The sequence below is a fragment of the Trichoderma evansii genome (assembly GCF_050947405.1).
Source record: "Trichoderma evansii strain SZMC 28006 chromosome Unknown GGI43scaffold_7, whole genome shotgun sequence".
NCBI classification, from domain to species: Eukaryota; Fungi; Ascomycota; class Sordariomycetes; order Hypocreales; family Hypocreaceae; genus Trichoderma; species Trichoderma evansii.
The window spans coordinates 878,774-901,644 of NW_028145199.1; the positions used below are offsets into that span (position 1 = coordinate 878,774).

The following is a 22,871-nucleotide window of genomic DNA, read 5'->3' on the forward strand; positions in this document are numbered from 1 at the left end:
CTGTGCAGCAGCGCCATGCCACGTACAGACACAACGCCCGGCAGTACGATCCGTGGAGAAGGGCGAGAAGAGAGACATGCAACGGGAGACGAGATTTTCAAAGTCAGTCTCAGTCAGAGACATACATCTGGTAGTCACAGACAGAGCAAAACAGAGTTTGTTGGTTAAGGCTCAGTTGCCGCATGGTTGCCCGTCGTGATCAAACACTCAACTCACACGCCCCCATTTGTAGCTCCGGGTGACCTGCGCGTACCCGCGAGACAAAGGCACTGAAAGAGGAGGCATCTCTGGCAGCATTCTAGCAGTAGTCATAGTGCCATCATGCTCGGTGCCGTGCAGTATTATGTGAGGAGTACATTGATGTAGGTAATAGTCGGTACGGGACGAAGCAAGGAGCACAGCACTCGCACCCAATGGATGTACAGTGCAGTACTCCGTACTTAGACATCTTCGCATGCCCCATCCGCAAGCTCCATGCCATGCTACTTACTATGCTAGTACTACGATCTGTTGGCTGAAAAGCATCCTCGTGGTGCTACAATCAACGCACATGGGACGATGCAATGGCTCTCGAAGGAGTGGATAGACGGAGAAAACAACAAGCCAAAAGCACGCTGCCTGCACAATGCTTGATCGCGGAGTAATTTTTCATTCATTGCTTTGCATAAGAAAGCAACTTACACACATCCACAGCGGAGGATTGGACAGCTGGACGAATGGCTGCGGCGGTGGAGGTCTGCCAGCTCAGCAATTCTCAGGCAGATGACCTGGGAGGTGCGGGATGGCGGCTGCATCAGCGCCTGGGGGCGGTGAGAGGCGGTGCGAGTGTGGCAGGCAGGACTTGTTAGTGGGATTTTTATTTTTGTTTTTTATTATATATTTAATTATTTATTTTTATTCCTGGCCCATCCAGCTGCATCGCGAGAGCGACACTGGGAGCAACCCCTGCACGCGCCTGAGCTGAGAGGAGAAAGAGGAGGCGCCGCAGCATGGCCAAACTGGGCGCCACTGAGGGTGCCGCTGTAGCAGAAACTGGACGAGAAGAGGAGAGCGTCGATGCTTGTAGCAGCCGGTGGAGCCTCGACACCACCTCCCATGCAGCATAATATAAGAATAGAATTTTTTATTATGGCGAAAAATACGATTTTCTTATTTTTCTCACGCAATCTGCTTTTTTCTTTTTCCAAATACTGTACAACTACTCGACTCGACACCACCCACTGTAACCTCCGCTACCCCTGCTCCCTTTTTTCCCCGGCGCCGGCTTGGGTATCGAGAAGAGGCTGCAAGGCTGTTTCAACTCTGCTGGTCTCCTCTCTCACATGTCCACAGCAATAGATGCCGGACGGGCATATCGACTCTACTGGACTAGCAGATACCTTTGTGATTGCCCTACCTTTGTACCGTGCCTCCCACAGAACAATCCAGAGTAACATCTCCAGCTTGCTCGTAGTTGTACTCCAGCTGCTTAGGGCACTGCTTGACCCCACGCCACACTCGACTTTCCCCGTCTAATAATCCTTCGACACTCAGGCTCTCCGGCTCTGCGTTCCGCTGAATTGTGGCTGTTGTTTCCTTTACCCAACAGCACCTGTAAGGGTGTATATGGGCAAATATCAGGATGAGCGTGAGCAGAAATTTGAGCCCTCCATTGAAGCTGGATCATCATAGGAATCTCCGAAGCATACTCCCGTATATCTCGTGCCCCTATTCATCACGTTTACTTTTGCCTTTTCTCCCTCTCTTCTTTAGGCGAGATATTCATCGTGACAGCTCGTTTACAATCATGGCAAGTTAGGCAGACTTCGGGGCCCTTCCCCGCAGTAGCGTCTCAACGCGGCTATCTCCCAAATTAAGCGTCAAAACGGCCGTGGCTGAAATCACAGGCCACAAAACGCCAGGCCATCTGACGGTTACTCGCTCGATTCTCGCCATGCAAGACGGAGCATGTGTTCCTGGCCACCTGAAGGGCTGCATACGGATGTGTGTGCGTACAGCTGTAGCAAAGTACATTGCACTCCCTCATAACACAGATTGCTGGAGTACAGGTACACTTACACGCGCACACACCTCTCTCTATACACAAGTTCCGTACGAGCACTATTTGGACGTCACCCATCTGATATTATCTGCATGTATTCCGTACCCCAATACTACCGTCAGTATAAGCTGCGGGCGGGCGATTCAGGTCGCAAATGCTCACGGGCACTCTGAGCTGCCGTGTACATGTAATCACCACAACCACACTGTAGTATCTGGTAGGTGGTTGGTATATTAGCCCTCCGTTTTGATGCCCTGTTGGGCGTTTGTATCTACCTATGTAACCCAATTACGGCTGCAGCATACAAAGTTCCGTCATCTTGGGTGGCAAACTTATCAGCACGAGCCGTATCATCGTCTGCCCAGATGCTTACTGGGCCAGCCATCACCCCAATCCCTCGTCATCGTTGGGGCATCCATCTTTTGGTTTTTTTGTCGAATGAACGAATGACTTGCTGAATAGACGAATCAGTAATACTAGGGTTACAAAGAGCTGTTCAAACTATTGAATGTAGTGCTACGACGGTACCCGGCTCTCGCTAATAACACTCGTATCTTGGGCTAAGATGAGGGCGCCAGAAGGTGGTTTCTGACTGGTTCACCGTTTTGGTGCTCCTCGCAAACGGTCAAAGCTCACACTCTGTAGCCCTATTCGACGAGCATCTTGGGCCACTTACACCGTAGGTTTCACGAATCTGAATGCTATCACACCGGTCGGCGGTCATCACATTGCACAACATCCCGTGCAATTTTATTCGAGCTCATTGTGCAACGTGGACGACGTTCTCATCCCGATTTGATGCCGCACAGATGCAGTTTTCTCTTCCTGATTGACCCGTGTTGCACGCCTCTGAGCCTTTTACAAGGATGCCTTGACAATGAATAGGAAGCAAGTTCTTGAACCAACCTGCTTATCTTGTAACACCACACCTACCATCGTCCCGCATGCTGTGTACATTAATACGCCCGAGACGTCATGTGTACTCGTATGACCTCGTTCCTCACCGACTGGATACCACGTCTCCGGTTTAGGAATAGGTAAACGGCATTGTAAAACAGATACTACTGCAACTTTCCTTGGCTTTGCACGAGTTTTAATTTGTTTGCTCACCGGCGGTATCAGCCGCAGCTGAAAAATAGAGCGTACCGTGTAAATCCTTCACACACGTGCCGAATGTGAGCAAGGGGCAACTTTAGACCGTAATTTTTACGCTTAGCTATCCCTTAACAACGACTTACAAAAAAATAGTCCAAGGGTATAAAACACAAGATAATATAATTGGTCTGCTTTTACTTACAATATCGCATGAAAGTAGGAGAAAGTAGAAGATAGTAGCATAAAGAGCAGAAAGTAGAAGTGTATAGCAGATAGTAGTAAGAACAGGGCCTAGAACGCAGCAAAGTGAGTGCACAGTACGGAGTAGCTACAGCAGTGCTACAGTAAACACCGCAAGGATGTTCTGTAAATATAGCAAAGCTGTTTGCTTGAAAAATGGCTTACTTAGCGCGTAATGCTTCATATATCCAGCGTTCCATTCGGGGGGCCAGGAATTCGGCCCCGAACGGGTCTACGTGCTACAAATTTAACATTGGGGGTCAATGGGTTTCGTATTTAATCATTAAATAAATATCGATATTATTTATTTATTTAATTATATTTATCTGTTTTTGAGAAATAAAATGGGAAATAAAACATTTGAATCCTGTATAGTTGCGACGTAATAAACGGAGGATCCGTTTCACATGGGGAGATACCCCCTTGCGTTATTATTAGGTTTGAACTATTCCGATTTATGCTCCTTATTCAGTTTTTATTCAATTCAATGCCTCTATCCCTTCTATCTCTTGCCGGAAAAGTCCGTATCAGACTCCTTTCTAGCTCGTAGGACAATTTCCGTATATTGTGTAGTCTTTCATCACTACACTACAGTTTGCTAACTGTGTGACTCAAGTCCAGATTCCCGGGGAAAAGAAATGGAAAAAATATTATCGTCGATGGCAAACTAGTATTGATTTACATGGTCCTATAGACGAGGCCTGGATGGAATTTTCATTCAGTATGCCTCGCTTGCCCGTCCATGGAGGTTATAGGAGCACCATCACTAGGAATATACACGGAATAATAAAAACAAACTAATTACCATTAGTTTATGTCTATATAAATTGTTCCTCTTTTTAAAGAGTTAACTGAATGTGATGAAAATAGCAGTAGGAAAGGATCTGATACTGAGAAGTACACGAGAGTTATTGTCATTATAACACGAAATTTAGCGTTCCGGAAAGAAGAGCTCCCCCATCGGTCATTTGACATCAAAACTGGGTGACATCTAGTATGGAGTATGCATTCAGGCGAATTATGTTCTTATCGGTCAAAATAATCTTGCTGACATCGATGCAGCGTGCCGCCAGACTGTTGCTGTGTATCGATTCGTATGCATGGTGTCCGGATGTGGTGCGTATTGATTTGCCCCACCAGCGAGATTACCACGGTTCCGTTATATCTCCATCAATCAGTTGTGCCATACCTTGATATATATTTCGCGGATTTGTCTCTGGACTAAAGAATGTTCGCACTGCTGATCTTATATCGAAAACCAACATGTCCTCCTTCAGTGAGGCGCGAGAGGGTACTAACGTCTTATCAAGTTGTAAAGTTCTCTTTCGGAGAGTGATGAGCGGCATACTTTGTCGAAGATTGTATTTCAAAATGTCCTTTTGGAGGGGGAGATTGCGCAGTTCTTCCAAATTATTCACCAGTTGCAGGATTTCTACAACCTGCCTATGTCCTTCACAAGTAATGCCTTGTTGCTCTTCCCACATGGTTAAAGCAGTAGTAAAAACTGATAGCTGTGGTTTCAAGGCGTTGAAAACCTGCGAAATATAACCGCTTCGGTAACAGGCAACTTGGGCTGGATACAGTTGGACTCATAAGCTACACCCGGAACCTGATGCACCTCGGCCAGTGTCTTGGACTCTGGATAGTAGCCCTGGACAGGAATACGAGAGCTGTGCCCAAAGGCTCTTGTAGTAAATGCATCATGGGTGTTGGCCACACAGGAATTGTCAATCCGCTTCCACCCCTTGACGGACCGGATGGCATGCTTGTCACCAATCTGAAACCTTCCAACCTCGCAAGCTTCCCCGCATTTGAAAATAAATTTATATTCCAGCAAACAGTATGACTGTATACTGAAGAGAGACCTTCAGCTTCTTGAAAAATATATTGTCCCAGCATGCTAGTAATGACTCTATCGTTGACGTAACCGGCTACAATCAAATCTTGTCGCCGGAAAACGCATGTATCTGAGGGCAATGGAGTTATTTCTAAGTCGCTCATGGTTGCTTTGAGTGTGCCGAACCATTCTCGACCCGATTGTTTGAGCCCACAGAGGTCTTTTACAAGTCGTAAAACGGCGGGGTGACTTGATTGTCGCTGGTAGCCATCCGGGCAGGACATATAGACTTCGTGGGAGAGTTTGCCATAAATATATGCAGTCTCGACGTCCATTTGATACGATTTCCACCCCCACAAGGCAGCGAGTCGAGTAATAAAACGTAGAGAGTCATAGCGAGCCATGGGGCTGTAGGTATCGTCATAGTTAAGCCCGTGAATTTGCGTAAAGCCGCACGGCAATTGAAGAGAAGCGACAAATTGGGCGCTCGAAGCAACTCAAAGTTGTCGCCGCTGACGTCTTCTAAACGGCTTTTGTTCCTTTAATATAACGCTAATATTACCGCCAACCCAATCTAACCAATAACTAATAAACAAACAAATGTACTTCATGGGAATTCCTTTCCCCCTATCTCATACATGGCTCATTAATCCCATACTCAAAGAGTGAGGTGCCCACAGTTGTGCCCTATGATACCACACAATGAAGGCAAAGACCAAGGTCTCAACAAATTGCTACCACCCATGCTTCTGTGTGGAAATGTATATTCACTGTAGCTTCATTTACCTGTCCTTCGACATAGAAGTCGAATCGTGCTTTAGTGGTGAGCGGCATGTCTTGTATGGGCTTGTCTCTTGAAGACAACGATACAATCATCAAGTCACCCCGTACAAGTCCTCACAGTTCATTCAGCAATTAAAGGAATACTGGATCTAGATAATGCGTTAGGAACAAAGTTTGTCTTTCCGGGAATATGATGTATGTCCAGGCGGAATTGACTGAGATGTATGGACGCCACCATCAGTCGACTGATGGTGGCGCCCATATATCTCAGAGCTATCCATACAAGCATAATAGAAAGAATAAATAAAGGGAAATATTATTCAGCATCCCAGTTCATTATCCAGCACCCCAGTCGTGATTAAATGAGGCAGTCAGCACACGTATAAAAATATAAAAATATTTAACCACTAGATAATACTTGAAGTAGTAGAGGTAGTAGAGGTAGTAGAGGTAGTAGAGGTAGTAGAGGTAGTAGAGGTAGTAGAGGTAGTAGAGGTAGTAGAGGTAGTAGAGGTAGTAGAGACAGTAGTAACAGCTGGGGTGCTGAATAATATTTCCCTAAATAAATCATAAGCGCTGGGGAATCAGAAGAAAAAAACAAGGATTCTAAGAATTTGAAACCGAGATAATAAACACAGAGAAAGAGAAGTAGAAGAATATACAGCCTGAGCAAATGATTTTGGTTGATTCATCACATGTGCGTGTAATATAACCAACAAATACAGGGAGAGGCAATGCTATACTTAATTTAATCTCCTTGTTTGAGATTCATAGCAAATCTGGATTTCTTATCTTGCTGTTCTTTTTAAAAGATTCTGCGCATTCTCATATCAGAAAAGAGATCAACGTGATAACAGGTGTAAAGTACATAAAGCCGCGTGCGGCCAGTCGAGCTTTGTGGCGAATTAATTGACCTTTGGTGTCATGGCGAAAACCCAACGTGGTAGTGACGACGGGTTTTCCCTTAGGAAGAGGAATCTCAATCCAGACGCCTTTTGGTGTTGAGAAAGATCTGCATGGAGTTATTTGCCCTCTGCCACCTTTAGAATACCATCTATGCAATCTTGAATATCCTTCCAAACATTGGAGCTGTTGTCAGGGTCTCGGACCGCGCATCTAATGCTGCGTTAATAGTGAGCTTGAGGTTATCGGTTGTCCAAAATCTCTATTGGTTCCTTGCAGCGCCAATGATCTGAAGATTGTTGAAAATCTCTGTCAATCACTTGTAGTGCTTCTTCCTGGGTATGGCGAGATAAACCATCCAATAGAATGATTTATTTTTGACTCCTTCGATTACCTATTCGTAGCTTTTTTGAGTATCTTTTCTCTTCACGGTTGAAAATAGGAAGCTTTCTGCAGCCTCATTTTCCTGCTCAGGGAGAATTTTATTACCCCCCGGGTATCTTTCTTGCCTAGTTTTTCGGGTTTGGCCTGTAGCAAGCCGAATTTGACTGTTGTCACCATCTCTTTGAGGTCTTTGATCGTTTGGATTAACTACAGAGCTTAGTTAGCTGTGAGGTCATTCTGAACTATTGAAAGGGCGCCTTACTGGAGCTGTTTTCGAGATTGAGGATGTGTGCGTTTGTTCGTTGATCTTAATGATACGTGTGTTTGAGAGTTGGACTTTATTCTGATGGGGGAGCACAAGGGTTTATATGCAACGCAAGTTGGGCACGTCATTATGCTTTTTCATCTTCTATTGCTAAGTTTAACTACATAGTTGTTGGACCGTCGGTGAGAAACCTTATCTTGAACCTTGTTGCCGAGCGATCTAGCTTTGGTTGAAATTGATATGATCAGGACGGCTGAATTTTATGCCTCTGTATAGCTCCTATCTGATCCAATCGCTGAATTCGGGCTGGATGTAACAGTTTTACTGGCCATTTGCGGCCTACATTGATCCTATATCCCTGTGTTTATAAATAACATCTCTATTCCTAGTAGTGTTTTGATAACTGCCTATTGCTGGTGCTTGAGGCTAGATATCATCGCACGTTGGAATTAAAAGGTCTTCCGTTAATGGAAGGGCTCCAACAGCAAAGTACGGAGGCAGAGGCCAGAGTATCAACGTATAACGCCATATTTCCTGTGAAGATCGTAGAATGACTTTGACGTGAAGGTTGTCTCGAAAATATTGCCATCTTCGGCCATATGGTGCCAAGCATACGTTCTCGATGAGCTCAGCAAAGTATACTGCTATGACTATCATCGATAAAGGTAAAATCGATAGCGCGAGAGGAACTAAAGCAAACACATAGTTTAGTATTGACCAACATCGTATAAAGAATGCATGAAGAGTACCGTACTTATGAATCCCAAATACACATCTTTTAGCCAGAGTTGGCCCCAGCACATAAGGCAGATTGTTGATAGAACCGGCCACTTGGAATAGAAACCGTAGGGTATAGCAAGTGGAAACGAGCTAAAAATACCCCAATTGTCAACTGAAAGATTGGGTCTTCACTAGGCAATCTGCTGTCGCCGTACATGATCAGGTATGACACCCAGTTCCATATAAAACGCGCGATAATCATCGAACCGTTGGCGGAATGGTTGAACTTGAAAGAATGATAGTTCCATTGCGTTTCGGACACTACAGACGTTAGGCGGCAAACGAGCTGGTATTGGACGATGGCCCACGCTATGCTTCCAACGACAAGTTTCGAGTCGGATAGGCCAGATAATAAACAATCCAACAGTATCAAGGCGTATTCCTCATAGGATTCGAGATTGAAGTAGCTTGAGATTGCGGCTAAAAGGGCGATGGTGACGTCGGGATCTACGTAACCTGGTAATGTGGTCATCAGAGTGTTGTTGGCGCTGTCAACGATGTAATTCGGTAATTCGGCCATGAATGTGCCGTTGGTAATTTCCACAGGGGCCATTTTTGGTAGTGGTGGCTGGTCTTTGTTGGGGTCGGATACTGTAGCTGGTTAATCTGAGATTGGAGCTCTAATGTGGTAGATATGGAGACGATATGTTAGCGATGGGATGCTGTAAGGATGAAGTTGGCGTGAAGGCGAGAGACATGAAATAAATATGTTTGCAGAGAGACACTGGGAATCAACAGAAGAATTACGGTTTGTGGGATGATGATTTATATCTTTTGAGCCAACTAAATGTACGCCATTTACGGGTCTTGCCGGACACCATCATCACATCTATCTCGAAGTCCAAGAAAGTGGGCGGATGGCGTTTCTCAAAACATTTACTCTGCTGAAAGTTCAAGACTTGGATGATACTAAATGAGCCCACGCCATAAAACATCTCCCTAAGACAACGCAAATACATGCAGGCTCATGCGTTTGTCTGCCCTTGAACTTCAACTAAGCAATAAGACCTTATCCCATCTATCCCATCTAATCTCTAGATACTAGATTTATTTGCGGTTATGCACAAAAGAAATATGGCCTGTTCATAAGACTTGATCTCATAGTGGCATCCGCAATTGATCAAGAGATTGGTACAAACTAATACCTTGTAACAACAAGGTACATATAGAGAGCTAAATTTACCGATGAGAGTCCACAGGAAAAGCTCTAAGCCACTCTAGATTACACAGATACTTAGTGGTAATAAGACAATGGGACCTATCTGGGCTGCCTGGGTTACAATGTATCCTATCTGGTCTGAGATCATAGCAGTCAGCTGGGCTCGCTATGCTAGAATTTACTATTAATTAGGACACGTTAGAAGCTGAATTCGAGAGGTATAGCGCGAAACCCTTTGATTTACAGAAATGAAACATGAGCTCATATAAACTTTGTAGATTGATTTAGATTATCAGCTCGCGGTGACGAGCAAAGTGGTTTCTATTTGGCCAACCATGCTTTTTTGATATAAAACCCCCCTATCTATGTTCAGACTGAAGCTCCCTTAAAAATCGTTATCCTCAGCGCCAGACACAATGACATTGTTAACCTTGAGAACCATCCGGCACAGCTGCGTCGCCAGCTGCAGCTGCTGCTTCTTGCTAATCAACGGGTCGATGACAAAAGCAGCCTTCATGTCGTTATCGCCACGTCCCATGCAGTCAACACCGAGCTTTCCTCTGTCCTCAGGGCTTGCCTTGACCTGCTGGCTCTTCACCTCTGCCAGGGTTGAGATGGAGTTGAGACCGCTGTTCTCGGCCAGAGCCATAGGGACGACATCCAGAGCCTCAGCAAAGGCGCGCATGGCATACTGCTCCAGACCGGGAGTCTTGCCGGCGGCATCCTCTACTGCCAAAGAGCAGGCAATCTCTGCGGCACCACCTCCATATACAACTCGGTTGTCTCTTACCAAGTTTCTTACAACGCAGAGAGCATCGTGAAGAGAACGCTTAGCCTCATCAATGATCTGAACATTCCACGTTAGCTAGTAATCGATTAAGTGACTAGTGTTTCAATCATACCATCTTGTTGCTTCCTCGTACGAAAACAGTCACAGCTCGGGTGTTGGCGCACTCCTCGATGACCAGCATCTTCTCTCTTGTCGTTCCGAAAGACATTTCTCTGACAATGCCGGCAGAACCCAGCTTCTCGGGCTTCAGGTCCTCAAAGCGAGGCACTATCCTGCCATTGGTGGCAATGGCAATCAGTTCGATCTCAGGACCACCAACCCATCGAACGGCGGGGAGCTGGTTCTGGAGCAGCAAGTGGTTGGCCTCATCGTCGAAACCCCACTGGCAGATGGCCAAGTTCGCGCCGGTATCCTTGATCTGTTGGATCATTTCGATGAACTTATCCTTCTCGTAGTTTTGTAGCTTCTTGAACTCTTCTACGCTTGTGATATCGAGGTGGTGCTTGGTCTTGGGCTTGGGAGGCTCGAAAGCGCATGTCAAGATTGCAATCTTGGCATCCTTGACTTCTGAGGGCATCTGAGGGTGAGAGAAGTCCTTGTCGATAATCACACCCTTAACAAGGATAGTGTCCTCGAGAGCACCACCGACCTTGCCGTCAACCTTGATCAGCTCAAAGTCCACATCCTTTCGCTCGAGATCAGCCACCGACAGAACCGCGTCAACAGCAATCTTGGCAAATTGGTCATGGGCCTTGGAGACAATCTTGCTGCCCAAACTTGTCCGCGCGACCTTGAGCAGGTTGGTAGTCTCCTCCTTTGTAAATTCGATCGTGTCTGAAATCTTGTCCAGCTCGGCAACAGCAATATCGCAGGCCTGGTCGTAACCGTCGGCAATACGGATAGGGTGAATACCCTTGTCGATGAGGTCGGCGGCCTGCTCCAAGAGGGCACCAGCGAGGACAACAACGCCCGTTGTGCCATCGCCAATTTCCTCGTCCTGTGATTTTGACAGCTCCACTAGCAGTTTAGCAACGTGGTTGCTGACATCCATCTGTTGGAGAATGGTAGCTCCATCGTTCGTGACCGTGATGTCGCCGTCCGGTGAGATTAGAATCTTGTCGAGACCGCGGGGACCCAGTGACGTCTTAACAATGTTGGCGACTGTTCGGGCAGCGAGGATATGTGACTTGACAGCTTCGTTGCCAAACTGGCGCTTCTTCTTCCCCTGACTAGACCGCTGTTAGACGGCAGGCAGCTGCACACGAGTTTCTGTAACTTACTCTCTGACAACAATGAAGGGCCGACCTTGCTCATCCTTCACCACCGCCGCTGCGCGCTGAATGTTAGCTGGGATCTCGTGGCCATATCCGCGTCATCGGAGTCTTTACCGTTGGAAACATCTAGATCTAAAGTGCGTACTTGTTAGTTTGACTGCCCCCCTGACTATGGTTATCCTTTGATTTGATCTCGACTTACTCAGCGACATCTTGGCTGGGGGAAACTTGTTGTCAAATGTGTACAGACGAGTGAAAATCAATCAGTCTCAGCACCAAAATAATTACCCCCTTGATTTGGTGACAGAGTACAGCTTCGAGTTTCCACGATCGTGCCCGAATTTTTCGACCACTTGGGGGGAGTTGCCTACAACTCCCACTACAAAGGGTGCGGGACACGGACAAAGTAAAGTCCGCCTACCGGCACCCCGCCATATTATCAAGCTTCCAAAATTGCCCCTCCATGACTTAATCTGGCGGATGGAGCACAGTTGCCCCTCACGACCAGCGACTGTCTTGGAAGCTAAGGAGCGCTGGGTGCTCTTTGTACAGCTTAATGTTTTAGACTTTCGCTGTCGATGCTTGATTTTTGTCTCTTTTGGCTTGAAAACTTAGATTCAATACTGGTGAAAGCCTGTATCGCTATCGCAAGGCATATTTTTGTTACTGCGCGGCTGCGGCTGTGAGGGCGTCTGCCTAATTAATCAATGAGTCAACCCCGAGTGCTCGTCATATAAAGCAGCTAGTCCCGGGAAAACGTTCGGCGCCGGCAGCCAGTCCACCCATACAAATTCACCCACGAAGCTCAACGCTGCGCATATCTTTCCATTCACAAGCTTGAAACTCGCCGACAAGACACTCGGATACGCGATCGCGATGGCGCCCCCTACGTATGACGACGATGACTTCGTCGACCAGTATGACGAGTTTGAAGAGGAGGACGAGATGAGTCCCGAAGACAAGGTTGCGATGCAAACCGGGACCGCAGAAGTACAGAAAGCTCTTGGGACAGAAGCAAGCAAAGTCACAGTTGCGCAAATACAAGAAGCTTTATGGCATTACTACTACGATATTGATAAATCTGTCGCCTACCTGACAAAGACCTTTATTGCGCCAGCTCCAAAACCAGCTCCCAAAGCAGCGCCGAAGAAGGCACCCGAAGGTAAGACTGGCGCGTTCCCTTTACCAGCCAAGCAAGCCCTGTTTTTGCGAACCTTTGAAGCAAACCGCGAATCGCCTGAGCACGATGCATACTCCACAGACTTTAACGGCATTCCTCTTCACACACGCATATTTCCCATCATAGAGAAGCCTCGGATATCTCCAACATTTTTCGACGATATGCCGTGGTTAAACATACCGAAAGACCGAGAAGCTGTATTTATTGAGCCGCCGCGCCTTGTTGGAGGGCTCTTGGGAGGTAGCAGTTCCGCCCCCAAGATGTCTAAGCTTCAAGCATTGGCTGCCCTTCGCAAGAAAAAGGCCGAAGAGAAGAAGGATCAAGAAAGAGTCACCCCACCAGAAGAAGAAGTATCGAAGCTTTCGCTTTCCGATAATCGCAACAAAGAGAATAATAGCCTTAGCTCGAAGCTTAGAGGTGGAAACATGCAACACGACTCAGCAGTGATCCCTAATCCACTGGTGCAGGAGGGAGAGGTACCAAACGGCGCCGCTGGCAATTCTATCGGGGGACGCGCTGGTTCGCCAACCATTGTTGAAAGCAAAACCAATGTCCATACCAATCCTGAAGAAGAGCCGGTAGTAAGCCATAGCCATGCTCCTTCTGCATTCGCGCGCACGCTTTTCGGTTCGGCTCTGGGGGCAGAACAAACGCAGAGACCTAATGTTTTTGCAATGCCCTACACCCAATCTCCCTCTTTCCTAGCCAACGCCTTCTCGGAGCCCAGTCCAGACGATATTGTGCTCGCAGCTCAGGCGAAAGGTTCGAATTTTGCTAAGGCGAAATGATGGGCTAATTCTAATTTTTCAACCAGCGGGAAAGAAAACTCCAGCCACGCCGAAAACCACGAAGAAATCACAAAAGAGCGATGAAGCCGCCAAAGAGAGCGGGCTTGCGAGCAGTGTCTCAAGTCTCAAGATCAACGATGGGCCGCCACCTAATAGCAAAGGCCTCGATGTTATCAAGGAATTTGAACAAAATGCTAGCAAGAGGAATGCCAGTTTCGTAGTTGTCGGTACGTTTTATTATGCTGTTCCGAGAACGGTTACCGTCTGAGGTGAATATCACTGACCATTGTTTAGGACACGTCGATGCTGGCAAGAGTACATTAATGGGTCGACTTCTTCTAGAGCTGAAACTTGTTGAAGAGCGTACCGTTGACAAATACCGCCGACAAGGTGAAAAGATTGGAAAGCAATCGTTCGCGTTGGCGTGGGTCATGGACCAGAGAAGCGAAGAACGAGATCGAGGAGTGACGATAGATATCGCCACCAACCACTTTGAGACTGAATCGACAAAGTTTACAATTCTGGATGCTCCGGGACATCGAGACTTTGTGCCCAATATGATTGCTGGTGCCAGTCAGGCAGATTTTGCAATCCTTGTTATCGATGCCAATACTGGAGCTTACGAGAAGGGACTGAAGGGGCAAACACGAGAACATGTCCTGCTTCTACGGAGTTTAGGTGTTCAACAGCTCATTGTTGCTGTAAATAAACTCGACATGGTCGGGTGGTCCCAGGATCGCTTCAAGGAAATATCAGAGGAAGTCTCTGGCTTTTTGACCGGTCTCGGATTTCAAGATAAGCATGTCACATTCATTCCCATATCAGGGTTGAATGGAGACAATATTGTCAAGAGAACGGAAGATGCTGCTGGGGCTTGGTATACGGGACCTACTCTAATAGAGGGCTTGGAAGCATCCGGGCCGTCAACCGCACGAGCTTTGAAGAAACCCTTCCGGATGGCAATTTCGGAGATTTTCCGCTCACAGCAGGGAACCACGACTCTTGCTGGCCGTATAGACTCTGGCACAATCCAAATCGGAGATGCTGTGCTGGTACAGCCGAGCGGAGAGTCGGCGTACATCAAATCTATTATGCTTGATACCGATGCCAAGGACTGGGCGGTGGCTGGCCAAAATATCAGTGTTGCCTTGACAAATATCGACCCCATTCATATTAAAATCGGCGACATCATTTGCCACACAACGGATCCCATCGCTGTTGGCGACACGTTTACCATGAAAGCAATGGCATTTGAGCATCTGATGCCGATGCCTGTGGATCTTCACCGTGGCAGACTCCACGCAGCAGGCCAAATTCAATCAATAGCGGCTACTCTCGACAAGGCTACTGGCGAAGTAGTCAAAAAGAAGCCCAAGGTTGTGCAGCCCGGAGGAGTGGCTCGGATTTTGATCAAGCTGGAGGCAAAGGTTCCCTTGGAGGCCGGGCAACGGGTTGTTATACGAAGTGGAGGTGAAACCATAGCGGCTGGCTTATTAGAGTAAAAATAGCATTATTTTCTTATTACTTTTTCTTCTTTGGATTACGGGTATAGATAGATTGGGGATATTTTGCAGCAAAATGCAAATGAGCACTTGTTAGATAAAATGCGTATACCAATATCAAAGTGCCATATCTTGATATTAACTACGAATTTGGAAGATTCTCCCTCGTCACAAACTAAACTCATCCGTCTGATGTCACGAAGAGGACAAGGCAGCGAACTAGAAGCATCCATCCATCTGCAGCCTTGCGTACTAGTAATTAGCATGACGTGTAGAAATATTTTACCGGCATGGAGTTGATACCACGTAGCCACAACTAGGTAATATACTACATGTAAGTGGCAATCTACTTATAGAACTTCAGCCTCATTGTGGCAAATCTTAACTTGACAGCAGAGCGTTTGCCTGTGCAGTATCCACCGGGAAATGCCGAGTGTGCTGAAGCGGAGAAATTACTAGTGATACACTTGGCCTGAAGGCGGACTGGCGCTATTACACATGATACGAAACATTATAAGCATAAGCGAACTATACATAGAAGGCGAGAAAGAAAGGCAGCCTGCAATAATGATACAACGTGGCCAGAGCGCATTAATAACAACAAACAGCTTCCTGTTCTGTATCATATTGTGCCTAATACCAAGACTCGGTCCCATTTTGCCAGCCGAAACCCCATAGTCTAGCTCTGAGTCACGCTACTGGAATAGCATCGAAATTCCTCCGTCAGCGTCTAATATCAAAACCAAGAAGCGTGGCCTCTTCGCCTGGAGGCTGGAGGGGCAAAATGGAGAACGTGTGGCGTTGGTTGTTCACAGCGCCCTCCAAATAGGTAGGTGTGCGCTTGGAGTCTCTTGGTAGGCTGTCAAAAATGCCCGGCGGGCAGGTACAGGGCGCCATGTGCTCCGTATTTCGCGGCTGCGTGCACTGTACGGCTGCGCCCAGATCTGCGCGACATCACAGTACGCAGAATTAAGACCCCTGTCACGTGCGGGGCAGAAGGTTCTGGGGACCCTGTTTGGCTCGCGCAAGGGACCCGTACCTTGGCCTTACCTGAAATCTGGCCTTTTTGGAGCCTTCTGGACACCTCAACTTTTTCTGGGGCAGCATTCATAAAGTGGCTGATCGTCGCCTTCTCTTCTCCAACCCAGTTTTTTCCTTTTCTCTCCAGCAAAGATACCCCCTCGCCTGGTGAATACGCCTGGTCTGAGGAAACAATTGAGCTCGCTGCGTTAGATCGCTGCGCATTTCTTTTTAATCTTTTTTTCTTTTCAGCTGGATACCGGGCTTGTACGTACGCGGGGTACTTTTTTTTCTAACACATATTCTACACAATGGCTCGTTCACGGAGCTCCCTGGCCTTGGGCCTGGGTCTGCTCTGTTGGATCACCCTCCTCTTCACTCCTCTGGCCTTTGTCGGAAAGGCCAATGCCAGCGATGATGTTGACAACTACGGAACTGTTATCGGTATTGTAAGTGAAAATGGACAAGGCTGGCGACAACCCCGCCATTGGTATTTGCCTGGTTATTAACACGTTTTCTTTTCAGGATTTGGGTACTACCTACTCCTGTGTCGGTGTGATGCAGAAGGGCAAGGTCGAGATTCTCGTCAACGATCAGGGTAACCGAATTACTCCTTCCTACGTGGCCTTTACCGATGAGGAGCGTCTGGTTGGCGACTCTGCCAAGAACCAGGCCGCCGCCAACCCCACCAACACCATCTTCGATATCAAGTCAGTCAAAGCCCTTTGAGCATCATAATATTGTTGAGAACATTGCTAACAGCTGCGCAGGCGATTGGTTGGTCGCAAGTTCGCCGAGAAGGACGTCCAGGCCGACATCAAGCACTTCCCCTACAAGGTCGTTGACAAGGATGGAAAGCCTATTGTTCAGGTCCAGGTGAACGGTGAGAAGAAGCAGTTCACTCCTGAGGAGATTTCCGCCATGGTCCTTGGCAAGATGAAGGAGGTTGCCGAGTCCTACTTGGGCAAGAAGGTCACCCACGCCGTCGTCACTGTTCCCGCCTACTTCAACGTAAGTTTTTTTTGGACTTCGTGGTTGAAAACTAGGAAACAGAGTCGTTTGTGCTAACAGTTTTTCAGGACAACCAACGTCAAGCCACCAAGGATGCTGGTATCATTGCCGGTCTTAACGTTCTTCGAATTGTCAACGAGCCCACCGCCGCCGCTATCGCCTACGGTCTGGACAAGACTGATGGTGAGCGCCAGATCATTGTCTACGATCTTGGTGGTGGTACCTTCGATGTCTCTCTCCTCTCCATTGACAACGGAGTCTTCGAGGTTTTGGCTACCGCCGGTGACACTCACCTGGGTGGTGAGGACTTTGACCAGCGTGTTATCAACTACCTGGCCAAGGCCTACAACAAGAAGAACAGCGTTGATATCTCCAAGGATCTTAAGGCCATGGGCAAGCTCAAGCGTGAAGCCGAAAAGGCCAAGCGAACTCTCTCTTCCCAGATGAGCACCCGTATTGAAATTGAGGCTTTCTTCGAGGGCAACGATTTCTCCGAGACTCTTACTCGAGCCAAGTTCGAGGAGCTCAACAACGATCTCTTCAAGAAGACCCTCAAGCCTGTTGAGCAGGTTCTCAAGGACGCTAACGTTAAGAAGAGCGAAGTTGACGACATTGTTCTTGTTGGTGGTTCCACTCGTATCCCCAAGGTCCAGTCTTTGATTGAGGAGTACTTTGGTGGCAAGAAGGCTTCCAAGGGTATCAACCCCGATGAGGCTGTTGCTTTCGGTGCTGCCGTTCAGGCTGGTGTTCTTTCCGGCGAGAAGGGTACTGAGGACATCGTCCTTATGGATGTCAACCCCCTGACTCTCGGTATTGAGACCACTGGTGGAGTTATGACCAAGCTCATTCCCCGCAACACTCCTATCCCTACCCGCAAGAGCCAGATCTTCTCAACTGCTGCTGATAACCAGCCCGTTGTCCTGATCCAGGTCTTCGAGGGTGAGCGTTCCATGACCAAGGACAACAACATCCTCGGCAAGTTCGAGCTTACCGGCATTCCCCCCGCTCCCCGTGGTGTTCCCCAGATCGAGGTCTCCTTCGAGCTGGATGCCAACGGTATTCTCAAGGTCTCTGCCCACGACAAGGGCACTGGCAAGCAGGAGTCCATCACCATCACCAACGACAAGGGCCGTCTCACTCAGGAGGAGATTGACCGCATGGTCGCTGAGGCCGAGAAGTTCGCTGAGGAAGACAAGGCTACCCGTGAGCGCATTGAGGCCCGTAACGGTCTTGAGAACTACGCTTTCAGCCTGAAGAACCAGGTCAACGACGATGAGGGTCTTGGTGGCAAGATCGACGAGGAGGACAAGGAGACTGTAAGTTGAATTCCACTCATTTTTGTGATCAAGTGAACAATTACTAACTTTGTTTGAAATAGATCCTTGAGGCTGTTAAGGAGGCTACTGAGTGGCTCGAGGAGAACGGCGCTGACGCCACCGCCGAGGACTTCGAGGAGCAGAAGGAGAAGCTGTCCAACGTCGCCTACCCCATCACCTCCAAGATGTACCAGAACGCTGGTGGCGAGGAGGAGGGTGACTTCCATGATGAACTGTAAAAAAATGCATAGATGTTTTATTATCTAGAGGAACCAAAGAAGTTCCCCGGTGTTATCGTCGGTATGACGCGGATATGTTTTTAGTCTTATAAAATCTGAATGCAACTCTGCAACTGTAAAGTTGATGCATAGATTGAACTTTTTGAATTTGATGCCCAGCAAAGTGATTACATGTGATGGCCGTGAATGTTATGAAATATCGTTCCATGTCTGACAATTTTAAAAGTGCACACTCGTATATATGTTTTGTACCCAGTAATGTTTTAAGGGACACTCATTGAGCCATTTAGCTACAAAACTAAGTAGTCATTGTGCCTTCTCTGGGAAGCATCAAAGCTGTTGACAAGCTCTCCACCCAACTCATCCGTCATATCAAGAGAAGTCGTGGGCAGGTATTTGTCAAGATTGATTGGCATTGCTGATTCAAAGTAGAATGCTAATTCACTTCTCCTAGCTTTCACAATGCCGTCATTCTCAGCGATCGCACCAAGTGCACCGCGCATACTGAGGGCTGCCAGGTGGCTCGCAGTCCGATGGTTTCTATATCACCTGTTGATTCGAAGATCGCTCGGTCCAACACAGAAGAAGATTGCTCTTACGCAACTCCTTATTCACCTGAGCTTCTTGCTTCGAGGTTCCTGATGCACTAATCTCTTACAGTTACAAACGCATCTTTGCTCCCCCAGGTCGATCACCACAGAAACATCACATCTCTTACTAGCTATATAAGAGGCTATTCAAACAAACGAAGGAAAAAAGCAAATACCCTCGTTACATTCATCGCTATCCCTCAAGCAGCTGCTATGGCAGATTCTGTAGCTGAAAACAGGCAGCCTTTAGCTCCTGATGAAGAATGTCCATCCCGACCCGTCAGTTCAGCTCTCTTTTTCTCCTCTCCGTATGTTCCATTAGATGTTATTTGCAAAGTTTTACTGACTTTTTATTATCAATCTAGACCAGTCGAGCTAGTACCGCTGGTAGGAAGCAAGATTCGACCTATGACGGCAATACTGAAGCCATGGATCTCGATGATCCTGCGGTGACTGCCCCAAAAGCTGAGTCGGGGGACGAAAATGTTGGTAGCCTTGAAGATATCGAACCTGGAGGAGTAGAAGAAGGCGATACCCAAGAACAGCTGGTGATGAAACTCTTCGATATGGTCAATGACGTGACCGCAGAGGAGCTGGCACTTAACCAGCTTCAAATAACAAATGCCATCTGCCGCCTCAAAAAACTTCAAGACCAGCAACCTCCTAGAATCACCTTCAGCCCCGCCATAGCCAACAGTTGCCGCAAACGTCTTGAAGGCACATTCACATATCTCACCTCAGAGCTCTCCGCCATCCCACCAGCCAACTGGGCCGCTTACAAGAAGAAACTTTTCAAGTTCTGCGAGTCCGAGCCCATTGTCAACATGACCTTCCCGCAGCGTCTCTACAAAGTCGTCGACATTGTCTATCTCCCAGAAGAAATCGACGCGATACCAAAGGAAGAATTTGAGAGAATGCACAGCGTGGCGAGGATTTGTGCCACTGCTGCTCAGGCGATGGGACCGGACGGCGAGGACGCGGAGGCGCTGGCTGAGAAGTGGATTAGTGTAAAAGTAAAGGATCTCGACTTTCTGAAGAAGATTTTTCGTTCCGTGAAGGGGGTTTACAAGGCTTCTTCACCTGAGCGGACGGAGATGCCTTGGGAAACAAAAGCATGAGGATGAAATAATGGACAAGCAAGCACTAGAGCTTTTGGGACATGCATTTCGGATCTAGCAGCAGGGCTGAGACTTTAGGGGATAATATTTAGAAGGATGCCATTCACACTAGCTCTCAATTAGAAGAGAAGCAAAAAACTGTTTATTCTCTTGGCTTCTGGTCTACAAAGATGCTTTGAGCTCATCCTGTAAGTCGGTCTTATAAATTGAAATACAGATCACGTGATAGCGCGGTTCCCGTTCGCATCGTAAGACGCGCCGTCGCGGTAAATGGAGCTGTCATAGATTACGACATCGAGCCAGCTTTCCGCAAAGTGGCTAAAAAGGCGATTGAGATTGTCTTTTTTCCCCTTACAAATTTCAGTCGGCCATCAGAATTTCAAGTCAGAATTTTGGCTTTTTCAACTTCTCAGCAATGCCTGCTGCTAAGCGATCAGCTCCTAGCCAAGAGTCCGGCACGCGCCGGCGCTCCGGCCGTTTGTCCAGCACACTAAAGAGCGTATACTTTGAAAGCTCAAACGAAGAAGAGAGTGAAGATCAAGCCTCTAGCCGCAAGAAGCGAGCAACTCAGACCAAAAAGCGGGGTAGGAAAGCAGCAAATGAATCTGAAGAAGAACAGCAGTTCAAGGAAGATTCAGAGGAAGAGGCGGAAATGCAGCCGAAGAAGAAATCCCGTGGACGGCCTGCCAAGAAAGCTAAGGAGGAATCTGATGAAGATCAATATCATACCCCGAATGAGGAAGAAGATAATAGAGACAACGATGATGATGGAGACGACGACGACGATGATGACGGGCCACGAAAGGTTGAGATCATCCCGTTGGAGAAGCTACGAGATACGGGAGGCGTTCCGTATGAAGACCACTATGTGCATAACAACACTATGCTGTTTTTGAAAGACTTGAAGGCAAACAACAAGAGATCATGGCTGAAATGTGAGGAATTTCACTTCCCTTTCATCTCTGGCTCAAAATGCTGATTGGCCACCTAATATAGCACACGATGGAGAGTACAGAAGAGCGTTAAAAGACTGGCAGTCGTTTGTCGAGGCGACCACACAGACACTCATCGAAGTTGACGAAACCATCCCAGAACTGCCAGCCAAGGACGTCATTTTCCGCATTCACCGTGACATTCGCTTCAGCAAAGACCCGACACCGTACAAGGTACGCAGTTCCATCACCTACCTCACCCAATTCACTTTACTCATCTAACCTACTTTTGAAATACAGGCTCACTTTTCTGCTGCTTGGTCTCGCACAGGCAAAAAAGGTCCTTATGCAGTGTACTACGTCCACTGCGAGCCCAAGGCCACCTTCATAGGCGGTGGGCTGTGGCATCCTGAGGCAGCGTATATAGCCAAGCTGCGTGCAAGCATCGACGAGAGGCCGAGGAGGTGGCGACGGGCATTCAGTGATTCGCTGTTTAAAAAGGTGTTTTTCCCAGCGGTGAAGGAAAAGGATGGGGTGGAGGCCGTAGTGAAGGCTTTCGTGGCGCGGAACCAAGAGAATGCGCTCAAGAAGAGGCCAATGGTAAGCTTTTCCTATGTCTTAGTTTCTTTTCTCTCGATTGGCTACTGCCCTTCCATATTCCTTTCTGATTAAGGCGATTATAATTTTCTAATTCAGATGACATAGGGCTACGAGGTCACGCATCGTGATATAGAGCTTTTAAAGCTTCGAAACTTCACTATCGGCACCAAGCTTGACGACAAAATATTGAGCAGTGACGATGCACAGGCCAAAATCAAAGAGACGATGCAGGGTCTATCAAGTTTCGTAAGTCTCCTCAACGCTATACCATACTGTCGCTTTTTGCGTTAATTTGGAATTTATATGCTGACTGTGGCGTACGATAGATCACTTTTCTCAATAGCGTCGTGATGCCTGACCCTAATCTCGACGATGAAGAGAGTGATGAAGAAGATGGTGAGAATGACGGAGAGGTGCATAGCGATGACGAAGCCGGAGAAGATGATAATGGGGACGAATAACTGCTTAAAAAAGTGTCTTGGTTTCAATGTTTGCGGATAACCCGGAATCATACGTGTTCATATATGCAAGGGGGGTTATCATGCATGTGTCTCTTTTGAGGGCATTTGGATATGTGGCCCAATCCCACAGGTTATATATATGCAAGCGAGCAATTTACTGATTTCCGCGCATCTCTTCGTCAAAGTCTTACCGGCTGGGTATCTTCTCAATGTAAGGAGGTTGTCTCTCTCACGGGTTTCTCATTTCGAATTGAAGCCATGTATGGTGCAACTTCGGAGACGGTGGAAGTCTGCGTTCTAATGATGCACGTCAGCAACTAATACACCGACCATACTACATCTTCCCCCAAAACAATGGGCAATGTTTCGAGCAATCGCAAAACGAGAAGCCGCCCAGTGGGGGTTTTGAATCCCCGAATCAGATGAGTTGCCGCTTATAGCTGGAAGGAAGAGAAGTCAGGCCATACCACCCCAGCGTTGCCACAATAGATACACCGAAACCGCAGGCCAAACGGGCCGTATTTAATACTAGGACCAAGACGGCTCAATGGATATATACATCT

The 22,871-nt window shown here is 47.4% G+C and overlaps 6 protein-coding genes across 6 annotated transcripts; 4 read left to right on the plus strand and 2 right to left on the minus strand.

Annotated features, from left to right (window-relative positions):
- Positions 1–7,974: 7,974 nt before the first annotated feature.
- GGI43DRAFT_433524 (uncharacterized protein) lies at positions 7,975–8,962 on the minus strand (the record flags this gene model as incomplete). The annotated part of the gene is made up of 2 exons (XM_083209756.1): positions 8,536–8,962; positions 7,975–8,237 (listed from the first exon to the last, which is right to left on the minus strand). Exons 1-2 carry the CDS (start codon positions 8,879–8,881, stop codon positions 7,975–7,977), a joined length of 609 nt encoding a protein of 202 aa, XP_083061736.1. The 5' UTR covers positions 8,882–8,962.
- Positions 8,963–9,872: 910 nt separating this feature from the next.
- On the minus strand, positions 9,873–11,763 carry GGI43DRAFT_382866 (chaperonin-containing T-complex subunit CCT5 domain-containing protein; the record flags this gene model as incomplete). The annotated part of the gene is made up of 5 exons (XM_083203295.1): positions 9,873–10,334; positions 10,390–11,506; positions 11,558–11,606; positions 11,666–11,683; positions 11,754–11,763. The coding sequence occupies 5 exons, from the start codon at positions 11,761–11,763 to the stop codon at positions 9,873–9,875; spliced, it is 1,656 nt and encodes a 551-aa protein (XP_083061737.1).
- A 664-nt stretch (positions 11,764–12,427) lies between these two features.
- Positions 12,428–15,021, plus strand: GGI43DRAFT_382867 (P-loop containing nucleoside triphosphate hydrolase protein; the record flags this gene model as incomplete). Its single annotated transcript, XM_083203296.1, has 3 exons — positions 12,428–13,493; positions 13,546–13,746; positions 13,814–15,021. 3 exons carry the CDS (start codon positions 12,428–12,430, stop codon positions 15,019–15,021), a joined length of 2,475 nt encoding a protein of 824 aa, XP_083061738.1.
- Positions 15,022–16,067: 1,046 nt separating this feature from the next.
- On the plus strand, positions 16,068–18,633 carry GGI43DRAFT_348772 (Hsp70 family ATPase KAR2). The gene is made up of 5 exons (XM_083202233.1): positions 16,068–16,490; positions 16,567–16,751; positions 16,812–17,052; positions 17,121–18,368; positions 18,431–18,633. Exons 1-5 carry the CDS (start codon positions 16,353–16,355, stop codon positions 18,605–18,607), a joined length of 1,989 nt encoding a protein of 662 aa, XP_083061739.1. The 5' UTR covers positions 16,068–16,352; the 3' UTR covers positions 18,608–18,633.
- Positions 18,634–18,821: 188 nt separating this feature from the next.
- GGI43DRAFT_402535 (uncharacterized protein) lies at positions 18,822–20,470 on the plus strand. Its single transcript, XM_083205700.1, has 3 exons — positions 18,822–18,999; positions 19,062–19,476; positions 19,563–20,470. Exons 2-3 carry the CDS (start codon positions 19,411–19,413, stop codon positions 20,313–20,315), a joined length of 819 nt encoding a protein of 272 aa, XP_083061740.1. The 5' UTR covers positions 18,822–18,999; positions 19,062–19,410; the 3' UTR covers positions 20,316–20,470.
- A 33-nt stretch (positions 20,471–20,503) lies between these two features.
- Positions 20,504–22,474, plus strand: GGI43DRAFT_348993 (DUF2461 domain-containing protein). The gene is made up of 5 exons (XM_083202234.1): positions 20,504–21,250; positions 21,312–21,481; positions 21,548–21,847; positions 21,953–22,093; positions 22,174–22,474. The coding sequence occupies exons 1-5, from the start codon at positions 20,731–20,733 to the stop codon at positions 22,306–22,308; spliced, it is 1,266 nt and encodes a 421-aa protein (XP_083061741.1). The 5' UTR covers positions 20,504–20,730; the 3' UTR covers positions 22,309–22,474.
- Positions 22,475–22,871: the final 397 nt, after the last annotated feature.